A 13,914-nucleotide genomic window follows, 5' to 3' on the forward strand; every position below is an offset into this window, starting at 1 on the left:
AAACTTCCGCATCTCGGCGCGCGGTCTGCTACCCAGGCAGTAGCGTATTCGCAATTGAGAAGCCTTATGGTTGCTTCAAGTGTTTGTATTTCGTTGGTGCGTGACGAATCCGATCTCCTTACTGCAAAAGGGCGCGGGCCAGACCCGTAAACGTTGAGAAGCTTCACACCGGCTGCCAAACTTCACAGTAACTGGCCCACTTTCGCCAACCTTCTACAGTATCAGCCGGGCCGTTGAAAAGAATCATGGAGTTGCCTACCTGTAGACTGGAAGCCCTCATGGCCCCCCTTAACCCCATCCAGAAACACCCGCTTTGCGCCTTGCCTTTCGAGTGACCTGATGCAAGTGTCTAATAGCCTAAACATGATGGCATCTTTGCGGCTCGCAATTGCTGCATTATCGTCTGTAGCAGTTAGATCCGCCTCCTTTAGGTTGTTGGTATCATATACTTACTTGCAATGCATATGCAGGTGGCTCCGCCAACATCGGGCCCTATAGAGCGGGCCCATGGTAAGTCCAGCTCAGCCTGCGAACCCGAGCGTGGTGAGTACGTCAAAGCTGCCGCCACGACTGTCGATTCCCACAGTCCAACCACAACATCGAAGCATTCACTGGCCGTGTACTGGTCGCACAGCCCCATTGTGTCGTTCCGAAAGGACTCCCGCCGCACGAACTCTTTGACCGAATCCAGCTCGTTCATGTCGCAAACCCGGAAGCTGAAGCCGGACATGGCAGCTGCAAAGCTGCCGCTCGGCCAATCTCGTATATCCAAAACCCAGTCGCAAACCTCCCGGCCGAGGCCATCCGTCTTGAAATCCATCCTCCACCCCTGGCGCTGAAACCATCTGATGGCGGCAGACCCCTGAGGAATGCCATAGAGCAGACGTGGGAAAGTGCTGCCCAGCTGCAATCTTCGAACTCCACGCACTCTTTTTAACTGGAACAGAGCCTCGTCATGTAACGCTCTCCCGATTCCTCTTTGCCTGTACGTTGGCTCCACCAGAATCGCGGCAATGGAACCGACAAGGTCTGCGTCGCCCCCATTGAGAAAGGTCGTATATGTTGCGCAGAATCCAATGATTTCGCCCGAATTCGGCAACTTCACCACGTAGTGCCGACTCCAGCCAACCCTGTCAAGTAGTGATCGCAGGGAGTAGTTGTCAAGCTGAAATTGGTCAGGTAGACATTTGTTCCAAAGGCGCTCAAAAGGTGTCACGTCCGTTGCCACCAATTCGTCCGGCAATGCTTCGACTACCCATTTATGCTGCGTGGTCGTCTCAACTGGAATCCGTGTGGGCGGTTCGCCAAACAATACAGCGGCAGCTTGCTGCAGGAAGCGTGGCGAGTAGCTTGGTAATTGGATTATAGCAGGGAAGTCTGCCTTCAGAAGCCCCAGGTTCTGTACGTCGTAGCAGGCGAGAACAATTTGCGGCCGAGTGTTGCCTACCATCCAGGCCACCTCCGCAATATCGGCTTGCGAGGGCTGGCTAGTAATCGGCTTCCCCGAGATCACGAATATGATGGCCTTGGCTCTGTGTATGTGAGCAACGTGGTATTCGGTGATCCCATCGCGGGCCGTATATGGAACGTGGCGTATATGTGGATGCCTCAGTGCGAGTGCTCGCCCCAGGCTCTCGAATGGATCTATCCCAGCATCCGCATCCCGCTGGAGAGGAACGACCAAAGGAGTCAGGAGAACAATGACATCGTTCTCGTCCAAAATGGTGGTAAGCGGGATGTACTCTTCCTGGTCTCGCAGGATAACGATATCTGCGGAACCAGACGGCGTATCGTAGTGCGACATTCCAGTTTGGTTGACACCAAGCCGGCTCTCCTCGTGAAATTGGTCTTTTGTTGCCGAACGTCGACTTATACGGGATCGGCTTCGTTTTGTAGAAGCCGTCAACTAAGTGCCTGCGCTAAAAATAATTCTACTCAGCCACTTTTGCGAGGGCGGCATAAGCATCGTGGGTGGAAGGATGGTGCAGTCTCTCAGTGGTTGCCACAATAGCCCCTTGTGCTACGTTTGTAAGAAATCAGTATTCGTATATATACAGGGCCGCGTAGTTCAATCTCTGATATGATTCAGCTCTGGCGCCATTCGAGGTAAGCACCAATGCAGCGATGCAAACAGGGGTCGGCGATAAGTGCCGCAACCGATAATAAAAGCAAACCCAGCAGTCTCGAGGCTGAAACCAGAGGGCTAGTTTCTGAGTGGAATCGTGCGGTTGGAGTCCTTCTTGGGCTCCGAGGCTCGATAATGCAATGCCCGTCTATGGCCGGGGAGGGCGATTGGTGCAAGGCAAAGTGCAGGAATTCGCATGGGCCGAATGCGTACTGTTGCGTCTGATATAGCCGGAGGTTGCTGTTGTTCCCTTGGGTGTTCGTTCCCTAGGGGGGGGTTAAGCAAGCTTTTGCTTGCCATAGTGGTGAGATCTGCCTACCTTAAGTACTTATAAGACGTCCCAGTCGCTTGTGTCCTGCCCCGCAGCCGCGTTGGCGAAGGACAATGGCATGTTACCTACCCTTCTTCGTGGGCGGCATAGGAAGGGTATGCCTATGTCGCACAGGCACCAAATGTGCCCAATAGCTTTGACGACGAGTTCGCAGCTGTTGCCCCGTTTTGTACCTGATAAATTTCTCTGATGTTCCACCGGCTCTCAGAAAAAGTCCCTCTGGTGGTTGTTGGGTGGTGAGATTGGAGTGTTATTGGTTCGTAGAGTCCCAACACACTCCGCAACCTCTATGCAGTCGATAAAGCACTTTGCTAGCGATGGATTTTGGGGTGGCACAAAAGCCGAGCAACTATGCAAGGCCGTGACTATTGTGGCGTGGTGATGAGCAAAGTCACGGAAATGATGACCGACGGGGATAGAAGGCAATGGGACTAGGCCCCGATGCAGCCAGGCTTTGGGCCTGCCCCGGCAGTTTGTTGTCGAAGTGCAGCAGAAATCGACATGACATGCATTATGGGGGAAGAGTGATTAGCCACCAACATACCGCAGACTGGAGACCCAGGAGCCAACGCTTCGGAGACCAGCAGCACCGGCAGACAGAACAGCTGCAACGGGAGGATTGAGGCGCATTAGCTGGGACCGGCATGATACATAGGCGCAGTAGAGAGCCGAGAGCCGTATGATGGTAGTAGAATTGCTTGTTTCCGGCGAGGCCTTGCGTCGCTGAGGGATATCTACACAGATGCTGACATGGCTTGTGGTCAGACTCGATCCAGGACAAGCAGGCCTAGGGTAGGGTGCGGTGAAGCTGCTGTCAGCCCAAGCCAAGCCGAAACCCGGACAGTTCTGGGCGGTTATGTCGTACATACGGTGCATATGATATGACCCAGGGTACACACACGGTTGAAGGGATGTATCGGTAAGTAAGTCATCAATGTAGGTATTTACACATAAGTGGTAAGTATGCAAGTAGGTGCAGGTATGGAGCTCGACCAGCGACTCGAAGGCACCGGTTAGGCAGGTACAAGTCGACTCTGGTGGGTTGTACTTTCCCTCTTTCGGTGACATTGCGCATTCTTCCATAAAGTGTGTAACATTGCTAGATGCGCGAGGAAGAAGATGCGATCAGCTGCCAACTGACTAATATGGATGCGTGGAATAGGTATACTCACATGTAGCCAGTGAATCAATCAGTGGTTTTGTTCTACAAGGGACATTCATGGTCTGGCCAGGCGTAGTAGGGTAGGCGCATTAGCAATCGGGGGGCAGGTTACTCACTTGACGCCGGCAATGATCGACTTGATTGGCCAGGCGTCTTTAGTGCTAGGCGCGTCAAATCCACAGCACTTAACGCGCCGCAACTCATCATATTGATACCGGAATCTCCACGATAGATGAAAGTAACTGTTTCATTATGTCCAGTCATGATGACCTCAAGGACAGCCTTGCCGAAGTCATCCATGGTAAGTTGATTCTGGTTTTGCCAAACACCATCGCATCCCCTCGCGAACCGTTTCTAACCCACCGTGACAGGCGCAAAGCTAAAGGCCAAAAGTCGCGGTAGCAGTATCAAGCCCGCCGTCGAGACTCTGGGATCGGCATGCTACGAGAACGGTGTCCTGCCCGATGACCTGAAAGAGCTCATTGACCTGGTCACCACATCGGCTGGCAACTACCTGGACCAGGCCAGTCTCAACAGTATTATACGGAACCTCTACCCAGCCACAAAGGTAGCCAGCGAGATCATCATCAAGGTCGTCGCTTGCCTGGGCCATGGTGTCCTGAAGCCCTCTCTGGCCATCCAGGCCGCCCTGCTCCGATGGATCATCATGATCAACCACATCGTCGACGGTAGCGCCCTGTCCCAGTCGTACCCGGTCCTGTTCAACCTCCTCGACACGGCGGCGCTGCGGCCGTCCCTCTGCCAGCTGCTCGCCATGATCACGCGGCGCCGCCATGTGCGCCCCCACCGGATCCAGACCCTCTTGTCCCTGAGCCGCCAGACGGGAAGCGACCCAGCCCTCACCGGGCTGCTGCGCGTCTTCAAGGACTACTACCCCGAGATCATCGTCGGGGAGGCGACGCGCGGCAAGGCGTCCGCCTTCAAGCACCCGGACCTGCAGTGGCGCGAGCGACTCGACGAGATCCAGAGCGCGCACGCGCAAACGTCGCGCAATGCCAACGCCGTGCAAGATGCGTTCCACGTCGCGCGCAACGCCAACGGCGCTCGGAGGGCGGCGCTGGTGCCCGAGGTGCACACCTCGCACGCAAACGAGAGCTCGGTCACGCTCGAGGAGATCGAGAATGCCGACGGGCTGGTGAAGGCTCTCGAGACAATCGAGATGCCCAACCAGCTTATTTCGGTCTTGTCCGATCCGCTGCTCCAGAAGCTCCTGCTGCTCCGGCCCGATGCCGAATCGCTGCAGCGCGCCACCAACTGGATGGTCTCTTGCGCGCAGGATCTCGTGAGCGGAGACGGGGAATCGGAGCTGGAGGGCATCTTAGAGATCATGCGCGATTACGCGAGAGCCACCAGGAACTTGCCTCCGGTCTTTCTCAGCCTGCTGAGCGAGGTCTTGAAATCCTGGAACGGTCGGGGCCGGGCCTCGATGTTCGAGGTGCTGTCCTACGCGCCGCTACCTTCCAGCGACTTCTCGGGTCTCTACGAGGCGGTGTTCCAGCGTCTCGAGGCCAAAGTGCTCGATGGCACCCCAAATTCTCAGCTGGCCGTCCTCGGCTGCTACACCTCGCTGCTGCGCAACTGGGCCGTCTTCCTGCTGGCACAGCCGCAGAGTAGTCGGGATTCTACCTCGTCGGCCATTCCGGACCTCGTGACCCACGTCAACAAGCTCGCCCTGGCCGTTCTCCAGACCGCCTCGCTCCCCTCCTCCGCCAGCAATAACAACAGCAGCAACACCATGGCTGCGCATTCAGCCGTCCTCGACTTCTACGACGAAGCGTCGCGCTTCGCGTCGAACCCGCAACTCCTGCGCCACGCCCAGATCGTCATCCCGCCGCCGCCCCTCGTGTACATCCTGCACTTCGCCACGAGCCCGGCGACGGTGGCGCGCCTGTGCGGCGTGCTGGCGCGGTACAAGGCCGGCTTCCAGACGGCCATGGCGGGCCAGGTGGGCTCGCGCAAGATGTCGGACACGTACTCAGTCGAGTACATCAACGAGTTCAACGGCTTCCTCATGGACGTCTGCAACTGCCTGTGGCGGTCGCGCGCCTTCAATGCCAAGGACGCCAACGCGCACGGCTGCCTGCTCGCGGGCGGCGTCGTCGAGGACCTGGCCGCCTACGTCCGCGGCTTCAACCTCAACGTCGTCCTGCCCTCCATGTTCACCCTCTCGGCGTCGCCCGCGTTCGGCGCCCTCGCGACCGCCCACCTCCGCGACGTCGAGGAGGTCGAGCAGGGCCTCAACGGCGACCTGGAGGTAAGGCATGCCGGGCCCGTGACCAAGGCGACCCTGGCCAAGCTCGCGAGGGACGGCGGGGTGAACTTGAGCTGGGACGACTACAGGCTGGGAGTGCTGGGGCATCTCGAGGATCACGGCATGAATGGTGTGGCGGAGTTGATGAACTGTACCATGACCACGCTTATGAAGAAACCTTGAGAAGCGGGAGTCGGGATTATGTTCAAGTCACCCATTACGATCGGCTGTCGTTGTTGAAGTATAGTTACATTCCCCAGACCAATTTGCTTGTATGACAGTGTATTCTCTCTCTAGAGTGCCTCCGTGTACTTTGGTTTCCCATATTGAAAGGAGGTATCTAAAATGCATCAAAACTCAACCAAAAATTTCTCTACCCTCTAGTCCGGTGATGAAACCGCACTTCTTATATGCCGCTGTTATATCAAGAGTTCCCCCAAAACGCCTAGTACACTAAAATGCCCTTTCGTATCTTTCGTTGAGACTCCTCGAAAATGCCACAAGGATCGTGAAAGAACCCAACCATTGTAGTAAACGCCAAAGAATGCAAGTTAAGTGCACCCTTCTTCTTCTTTATCGGATGCCGTCGCTGGTTGGCAACCAATTTCTACTCTCACGGCATCGCGATTCTTCTGGCCCCGTCAAACTCTCTACTCGTCCACCCGCTTCTCCAGCCCATACCCTCCCAGCCCACCCGCCTCATACGACTTCCCCTCGGCCCCGCGCTGGACCTCGCTGCGCGGCCCCCGCGCCTTGAGGTCGTCCTTGAGCCACCCCAGCACCAGCTCGCCCAGCTGGCTGTTGCCGGTGCGGGACCCCGTGGCGTCGCCGAGGAACTGGTCCGCGGGGCCCCACTCACGGATGGTGCCGAGGTGCATGTGCACCAGGTGCGTCGGCCAGCCGGCCAGGTTGTCGAGGATGTGCGTCGCGTAGACCACCGTACACTCGCGCGTCTCCGTCTCGCGCTTCAGCCAGCCCAGGAACTCGGCCCGCGACAGCACGTCGAGGTCGACCGTGATCTCGTCGAGCAACAAGACGGTCCAGGGCCGGATCAGGCCCATGGCCAGCTGGACGCGGCGGCGCTCGCCGTCCGAGACGGCGTGCATGCGCCAGCGGACATCAATATCGAGGACGCCGACGAGCTCGTCGCGGCGGGCCGGGTAGGCGTCGCCGCCGACGCTTCTCAAAAGCTCCTCGACGCCGATGTCGGTCCGCACGATGGGGTTCAGCACCCACTCGAGGCCGAGGTAGGTGACGCCCTCGAGGCCGTCGGTGAAGGGGTCCAGGCCGGAGACGGTGATGGCGCCCGAGGGGGCGAGGCGCTTGCCGGCCAGCAGGCGCAGCAGCGTCGTCTTGCCCGCGCCGTTGGCGCCGATGAGCAGAGTGCGGCTGCGCGGCGGCACGGCGAGGTTCAGGCCCGTCACGCCGGTCGAGTAGTCCGGGAAGGTGTAGGTCAGGTTGTTCACCTTGATGTCGGGTGCGGAAGCCATCTTGAGGTGATGTGACTTCTTTCTAGATTCTCTTGGTGATGGTGGGGGTTAGTGGGGTGGGAAAAGATAATGAAGGTATGAGTCGATGAGGATGCTGATAACCTGACGATGCGGCCAATGCAGAATGATTGAGAGATTGGAAGTCAATGTTTCCAATGCACGACAAACTGATCTTTGAGACGAGAATTCAAGGTGTTCTCCGATGTAACCCCCAATGGCAGAAGCACGCAATATGTTCTGGTGAGGTGGAATGCCGAAGCCGACGATTTCAGAGCCGATGGATCCAAAAGCCGACGAATTGCAAGACGTCAGGCATTCTGTGGGGCGGGCATTTCTAGCCGCATAGGGAGCATAAGACGCCTGCTTTTCATTAGTTGCCCAGTAACATAAGTCAGTAAAGAAACAATACTCTTATCATGTGCGTCACCGTTTTTGGGGGAGTCTAGATTTTGCTCCTTCGAGCCTCTCTAGTCTGGACGGCCTTCCATAATGCGCCGCTAGACTGGTAGATAGACAGCCACTGCAAAACAGGCGGACTCTTGGTATTATATGCCGGTACATTTATACCTTCATCGTCCTCGGCATACTTATACGGCAGCCAATAGGACCCATCTCGAATGGATACGTATACTTCAATCCGCTTTGGGCAACAGAGCAATATATTTCTGCTTCATTACTCGTGCAATAACCAGAAGACCAGCCTCTTGCCAAGTATAAGCCCCAGCAGATGGGGAAGCTTGGCAAGCAGGTGAAATTGCCTATCCGCCATTCTGTACAGGGAGGAGGAGTATATGCCGCGCAGGGGTGAGAATGCGCCTTGATATATGATGTTGGCCTTCCCAAGGGTCCTTCTGAGAAGTATTCGGTAGTAAAATCGTAATTTGCCAATCCAGAACAATGCGCTACTCTTGTGTACTCGTCGCCGCCACCGCGAGCGCCGCCGCGGCCACCAACAACGCCACCTGCAACTCAGTTCAAATCTTCCTCGTCCGCGGCCACGGGGAATCGGTCCCAGGTCTACAGACGAGCATCACCGACGCCATCTGCAACGATGTCACCTCCAACAGCAGCAACAGCAAGCAAACCTGCGGCTTCCAATCCATCGCCTACGACGCCAACAGCGGCGCCGAAACCATCTGTCAGGACCAGTACGACGGGATCCAGATGCTCCGCGGGAACCTGACGGCCTACGCAACGGCGTGCCCCAGCTCGCGCCTCGTGGTGTCCGGCTGGTCGCAGGGAGGGGCGCTCGTCACGGACCTGCTCGCGGGCGGCGGCGATGGCCTCGACCTGACGGGGACGTGTGTACAGCCCAGCTCGCCGGCCCTGGCGCCGGACGAGTTCCCGGGCCCGCGCGTCGCCGCCGTCGTGACGTTTGGCGAGCTGCACCACAACGCGGACATGCCGTGGAATGTCGGCAACGGGTCGGCCGCCGACGGGGTGAGTTCTCTCTTTTTCTAGTTCTCCTTTCCATTCAGTTACCTGTCGTGATGTGATATGCCGAGCTCGGCTAACCAGCGCCGTGAACGCGAATGCAGCGATACCCGCGCACCGAGGCCATGCTCAAGAACCTGAGTCTCTGGACGGACCGCTTCCGCGATTACTGCGTCGTGGACGACCCGCTGTGTGCGCAAGGAACCGAGGTTGCGGCGCATTCCAGCTACTTCCAGTCCGCGTACTGGCCGGGACTTGTGGCCGAGTTTGTGCGAAGTAGACTGTAAGGGTGTAAGGCAACTCGGCTTGCGATAACAGCCCAAGGACCCGCGAGTCATAAGACCTGGGGGCAGCGATATTTGTAATGCATACCTACATGTACGTACATACATAGTTATATGACAAGTATATGCCAAAATTATACTTACCCATGATTTATTAAACACATGTCTAAGTCCCAAGACACGTTGTCTCTCACATCGCTGTATGTAACTGCCATTTCGCTGTTGCTGGTCTACCCCGGACGGGCGAACAAAAGCTAAAAAGCATGGGTCCCCCACTATCCAGGAACGGCGCGCATTCCGCAGTGGGGTGACGTCTTTCATCGCCGTCACCAAATCCCAACACGAAGGTAGATTCCGCAGGATACACTTTCGACACCGGCAAATGCCACTCACCCATATCTATTCCCGACTACATTCTCTCGCTTGTTGAACACCCCTCCACGATCGCGACAACTCACAGACACCAATGGTAAGCCCAGCCCGAGCCTCCGCTGTATGCTTCAATAACAGGGAAAGCCGCAAAACTAACCGCCCGACGCATTCACAGCCCGCGAAACGAAAAGCCCCAGCGGCCTCGGCCGCCGCCGCCCCCAAGGAGCGCCAGTCCAAGCTGGCTAAGGAGCACAACATCACCGCGCGCGAAGAGGCCGAGATCAAAGAAGCCTTCGCGCTCTTCTCGGAGGAAATGGACGGCGAGAAGGAGGGCGTGATCCCCATCAGCGACGTGCGGCGAGCCATGGTGTACGTTCTTCCCTGTCCTTCTGCATTACCTCTCTCTCTGCCCTCATCCCCCACGCCCCCAAGTATAACCAGCCCGGTTGCTAACTACATGCAATTACTTGCCCGCCCCGAAACAGCGCCCTCAACCTCACCCCCACCAAACCCGAACTCCGCGAATTCCTCTCCATCCTCGACCCCGACGACGAGGGCTTTGCCTCCTACGAGCCCTTCGTCGCCATCTGCGCCCTGAAACTGCACGCGCGCGACGACGACACGGACGAGACCCACGCCGCCGAGGTCGACGAAGCCTTCCGCCTCTTCGTCGGGAACAACCCCAGTACCGAGAACAACGCAGACGGTGACGCCCCGACCCTGACCCTGGGACACCTGAAGCGCGTCGCTATGACCCTCAAGCAAGACGTCGACGACCAGCTCCTCAAGGACATGATCCTCGAGGCCAACGGCGGCGCCGGCGTCGGCCGCGGCGTGGGGCGCGCCGAGTTCGAGGAGGTGATGCGCAGGGCCGGGGTGTGGAAGTGAGAGCAAAGATCGGAATGCAAGGCAAAGGAAAAAAATCCAAGAAGCTTCACGGAAGAATTAAGGTTGCTGTCAGGACGTGTGTCTGCTACCCTTTCCAGAAGCCAGTCTTGGCATTGGATAATGGTCGAAGCCTCAAGCAGCTGCTGCCGTTCGCGTTGGCGAGCCGCCTGCTAGGATTAGGCATTCTGCACAGGCGGGGCCGGGGATCTCCAAGGCGTTCTTCAATGGAGCTACTAGGTACTACAGCCCTACGCCGCTATATGTAGGAGGAACGAAAGTTACGACGGAGATGCATGAACCACTCGATTGGGACGCTTCAAGACAAGAGGACGGCAGTGGCGACGGCGAAACATGATACCCTGTTTTCATATTGGTATATAGAGCAAAAATCACTATAGTGTGTTTTGCCCCTTTTTGAGTTTTTTTTTTTTGTCTGTCTTTTGTTGTTTTAGTCTGTCGCGAGAGATATGTGAATCTTGAGCCAACGCCGTCAATGCAACTCGTAGTCGTAGAAAATAGTGAGGATATCTCAGCAACGACAAAACATGGCCCCTCCAGATTTCTGGTTCCCGGCCACACAAAGATTCCCCCTTGCTAATAATGCAATGCTCGCGAGACAACCCCTAGATCCTAGGTTTCCGCCCTCGGTCCTCTCCTCAAATATCCTCTTTCCTACCTGCCCACTTCCCACCATCATCATCGTGTAGCGTTTCCGACAAATACCATTAAGAAGTCTCTTCGCTGGCCGGGGTGACCTTGACGTTCTCGTTGGCGTTGGCCTTGTTGGCCACCTCGTTGGCCTTCTTCTGCGAGTCCAGGACCGCCTGCAGCTCCGGGGGAGCCTTGAAGCCGGCGTGGTCCGAGTGCTTCTTGTAGAAGTAGTTGTCGGGCTTGGGCTTCAGATTCTCGGGCAGCTGCTCGAGCACGCACTCCAGCATGCCGTCTATCGACTTCTGTTTCGAGGCGTCGCGGTGCCAGATGGTGATCAGGTGCGAGTTGAAGCGCACCGAGAGTCCGACGCCGCAGAGTTGGTCGCCTGTACATAGTTTCTTTGTTAGTTGATAGGTTCGGAAGAAAGCGGGAATCTGCCCAGTATGGAAAGAAAGACGTACCCTCCTCGAGAACGCTCTGCAGAGCCTCGGAGATGGCCATGAGCTGGACCCGGTCCCAGAATTCCGAGCCGTTGGCCTTAGGCACGCGGAACGTCCAGCTGCCACCGAGGATGTTTCTGCGGTCCTCCCAGACGGGCTTGTAGCCGCTCTTGAAGAGGTAGACGGACTCGCGCATCTTGATCTGCTCGACGGGGAAGTTGTTGTTGTAGCGCCAGAAATCTTGTACCGACTCGATCTTGGTGTCTAGCTTCTCGAACGAGACCTGGTAGGCGCCGTCCTCCTGGGGCTTCTGGTCCTTGGCTTGTCTATGATTTCGAGAGAGTTTCCTTGTTAGCCAGCAGCTCGCGCAGATACAGTTGAGCCGGGGGTAGTGGGAGGGGCCTCCCAATGAAGAAGCAGAAAGGACCAGCAGCAAAGTCGAGTGCAGGAGGGCTTTGCTCACCTATCGAAGTAGACGTCCCAAACGTGGTTGGTGTGGAGGGGGCGCATCGTCTTCTGGAAATTCCGCAGAGCATCGCTGCGCTGCTCTGCCGGCGAACTGACGTTGGGCGAGTTCGACTCGGAGCTCTGGGAGAGCGAGGACAGGCCCCGGGTGAAGAGAGTAGGACGAGTCGCCATTGTGTTGTGGGAGGAAGGTCGACTTGGCTGAAGTAGGGAATGCGGGTAGCGTTATTCTTCTAGATCGAGGGCTGTAGCCGTTGGTTGGAACTGTCAAGCCACTTCGGAAAGAGAGAGTGCGTGTATGCTCCTAGGTCGAATCGAGCTAGATGCTGCTGATTACACAAGTTGACTGATTCAGACGCACGCAGAACCAAGAGAGCGGGCCGGACCGTGGGATGGCTTTTATTAGGGGAGGTGAGGGGTCGTAAGGTAGTGGTGGTATTCTGGGAAAGGACCGGAAGGTGAAGAGAGGAAAAAGGAAAAGAAAGGGAATCTCGAACAAGAGAAACGGTTTATTATTATCACCAAGCAGCCGCAGCAGCTTACTGGTGGTAGCGAAAGTAGTACCACGTAGTAGCACAGGCGTCATAAGTTTCAGAAGATATAACACAACCATTGGGTAGGGAAGGTAGCCCAGAGGTACATCCAAATGGACGCGCAGCGATCCATCCCAGCAGCCAACGACCCGCGGGGCCGGAGCTGCAGAGGAACAGAGCACTGAGAAAGCCTGGCGCGATGAAACAGGCACAAAGCAGCAAGCCTCTGCAGAGCCTGGGTTCGTCCAGTGAAGGGACCCTGTTTCCCGGTGTCCCTTCGGGGGCAGTCTTAGCAACTGGGTGCCCCCCAAAACGGGCAGCCAACTAAAACCCCTAGGGGGCTTCGTGGCGTAGCTGGCAGCGACAAATCACCTGGTTCAGGCACCCATGTGCCTGCAAAGGCCATGTTACAGCGCGCACTAGGAGGACTAGGCTCCCCGATCACAACCGGGCGATCAGGGACGGTGGAACACGGACCTTTAGGTCAGTACCTGGAAATGGCCCCTCATCCTATCCTGAGCTGGCCCCCTATTTTGTCTCCAGCGCCCAGCGCCCTACCAGGCCTATCAAGCAGCAGAGACGATGGCCGACAATACGATTCGGCGATGCAAAAGGTTGCGATTGGGCTGATCCTTTGTGTCTCTCTTTGATTGCTTACTTAGCCCGAGGTTGGTTTTGAGGTGCTACAATCCACCAACACAGGATTGGGGGACAGACAATGAACATATGTATGCCCCTCCTTGCAGTGCTGCTGACATTGATTGATTGAACAGCCTGGCTCGATTTTGTATTTGACATGTACTTTTCTAAAGTTGGAGGACGTTGGGGTTCAGTCTCAGGTCCTGGTAGCGCGCCCGCGGCACCTTTCCAGCCCCCACCAAACTGTGGGTAGGCGGCTTTCTTGTACCCGAACCGCAGCGCCTCTCCCACCTCCATTGCAACGTCCGGCCACGAACCACCTCGAAGGTTCGGAGATCACTACGGTGGTGGCCACGGTGCCACGTTCGACTGTTTGGCATCGATCCGTCGGTAGGCGGACGCTGGGCCATCATCGTATTGGGTAGCCTCCCGTGTATGGACGCCACGTTTCCCGTGTAGTTGGCAGCCGAGACTACTTACCGAAATGATCTCAATCTTCGACTGACGGGCGGCACACTTGGGACGAGCTAAGCCTTTTTCTCTCCGTGGCCCCTAAAGAAGCATCGCAGCTGTTCTTTGACAGGTTTCACTCCTAAAACCCCACGGACGATCCAGGACGGTTCAGGTTTGCGCCAAAGCATACAAGCTTATATCCGCCGCGTAGTCGACGGTAGACCGCCGCCCATCCGAAACAGCACGTACCTCGTTTGTCTCCCGTGTCTAGGAGATGTTGTTGGCAAAAGTCCCGAGACCTATGGAGGTGGCCTGTACAAAGTCACCCCGGGTAGTTCGGACGGTATTTCGTCTCAGGTAGACGAGCGGCATCGT

At 56.7% G+C, this 13,914-nt stretch overlaps 6 protein-coding genes across 6 annotated transcripts; 3 read left to right on the forward strand and 3 right to left on the reverse strand.

Moving 5' to 3' along the window:
* Positions 1 to 427: 427 nt before the first annotated feature.
* On the reverse strand, positions 428 to 1,804 carry PG985_013272 (beta-n-acetyltransferase; the record flags this gene model as incomplete). Its single annotated transcript, XM_066833038.1, has 1 exon — positions 428 to 1,804. The coding sequence occupies one exon, from the start codon at positions 1,802 to 1,804 to the stop codon at positions 428 to 430; it is 1,377 nt and encodes a 458-aa protein (XP_066677778.1).
* Positions 1,805 to 3,870: 2,066 nt separating this feature from the next.
* Positions 3,871 to 6,073, forward strand: PG985_013273 (uncharacterized protein; the record flags this gene model as incomplete). Its single annotated transcript, XM_066833039.1, has 2 exons — positions 3,871 to 3,919; positions 3,990 to 6,073. The coding sequence occupies 2 exons, from the start codon at positions 3,871 to 3,873 to the stop codon at positions 6,071 to 6,073; spliced, it is 2,133 nt and encodes a 710-aa protein (XP_066677779.1).
* A 467-nt stretch (positions 6,074 to 6,540) lies between these two features.
* PG985_013274 (uncharacterized protein) lies at positions 6,541 to 7,380 on the reverse strand (the record flags this gene model as incomplete). Its single annotated transcript, XM_066833040.1, has 1 exon — positions 6,541 to 7,380. One exon carries the CDS (start codon positions 7,378 to 7,380, stop codon positions 6,541 to 6,543), a length of 840 nt encoding a protein of 279 aa, XP_066677780.1.
* Positions 7,381 to 8,277: 897 nt separating this feature from the next.
* Positions 8,278 to 9,101, forward strand: PG985_013275 (carbohydrate esterase family 5 protein; the record flags this gene model as incomplete). The annotated part of the gene is made up of 2 exons (XM_066833041.1): positions 8,278 to 8,820; positions 8,919 to 9,101. 2 exons carry the CDS (start codon positions 8,278 to 8,280, stop codon positions 9,099 to 9,101), a joined length of 726 nt encoding a protein of 241 aa, XP_066677781.1.
* A 463-nt stretch (positions 9,102 to 9,564) lies between these two features.
* PG985_013276 (uncharacterized protein) lies at positions 9,565 to 10,358 on the forward strand (the record flags this gene model as incomplete). The annotated part of the gene is made up of 3 exons (XM_066833042.1): positions 9,565 to 9,567; positions 9,646 to 9,839; positions 9,956 to 10,358. 3 exons carry the CDS (start codon positions 9,565 to 9,567, stop codon positions 10,356 to 10,358), a joined length of 600 nt encoding a protein of 199 aa, XP_066677782.1.
* A 725-nt stretch (positions 10,359 to 11,083) lies between these two features.
* On the reverse strand, positions 11,084 to 12,088 carry PG985_013277 (uncharacterized protein; the record flags this gene model as incomplete). Its single annotated transcript, XM_066833043.1, has 3 exons — positions 11,084 to 11,394; positions 11,471 to 11,775; positions 11,913 to 12,088. The coding sequence occupies 3 exons, from the start codon at positions 12,086 to 12,088 to the stop codon at positions 11,084 to 11,086; spliced, it is 792 nt and encodes a 263-aa protein (XP_066677783.1).
* Between the last annotated feature and the right edge of the window lie 1,826 nt (positions 12,089 to 13,914).

This window comes from Apiospora marii (assembly GCF_038362585.1).
Source record: "Apiospora marii strain CBS 49790 chromosome Unknown utg000011l_segment0_segment0, whole genome shotgun sequence".
Taxonomy (NCBI): Eukaryota; Fungi; Ascomycota; class Sordariomycetes; order Amphisphaeriales; family Apiosporaceae; genus Apiospora; species Apiospora marii.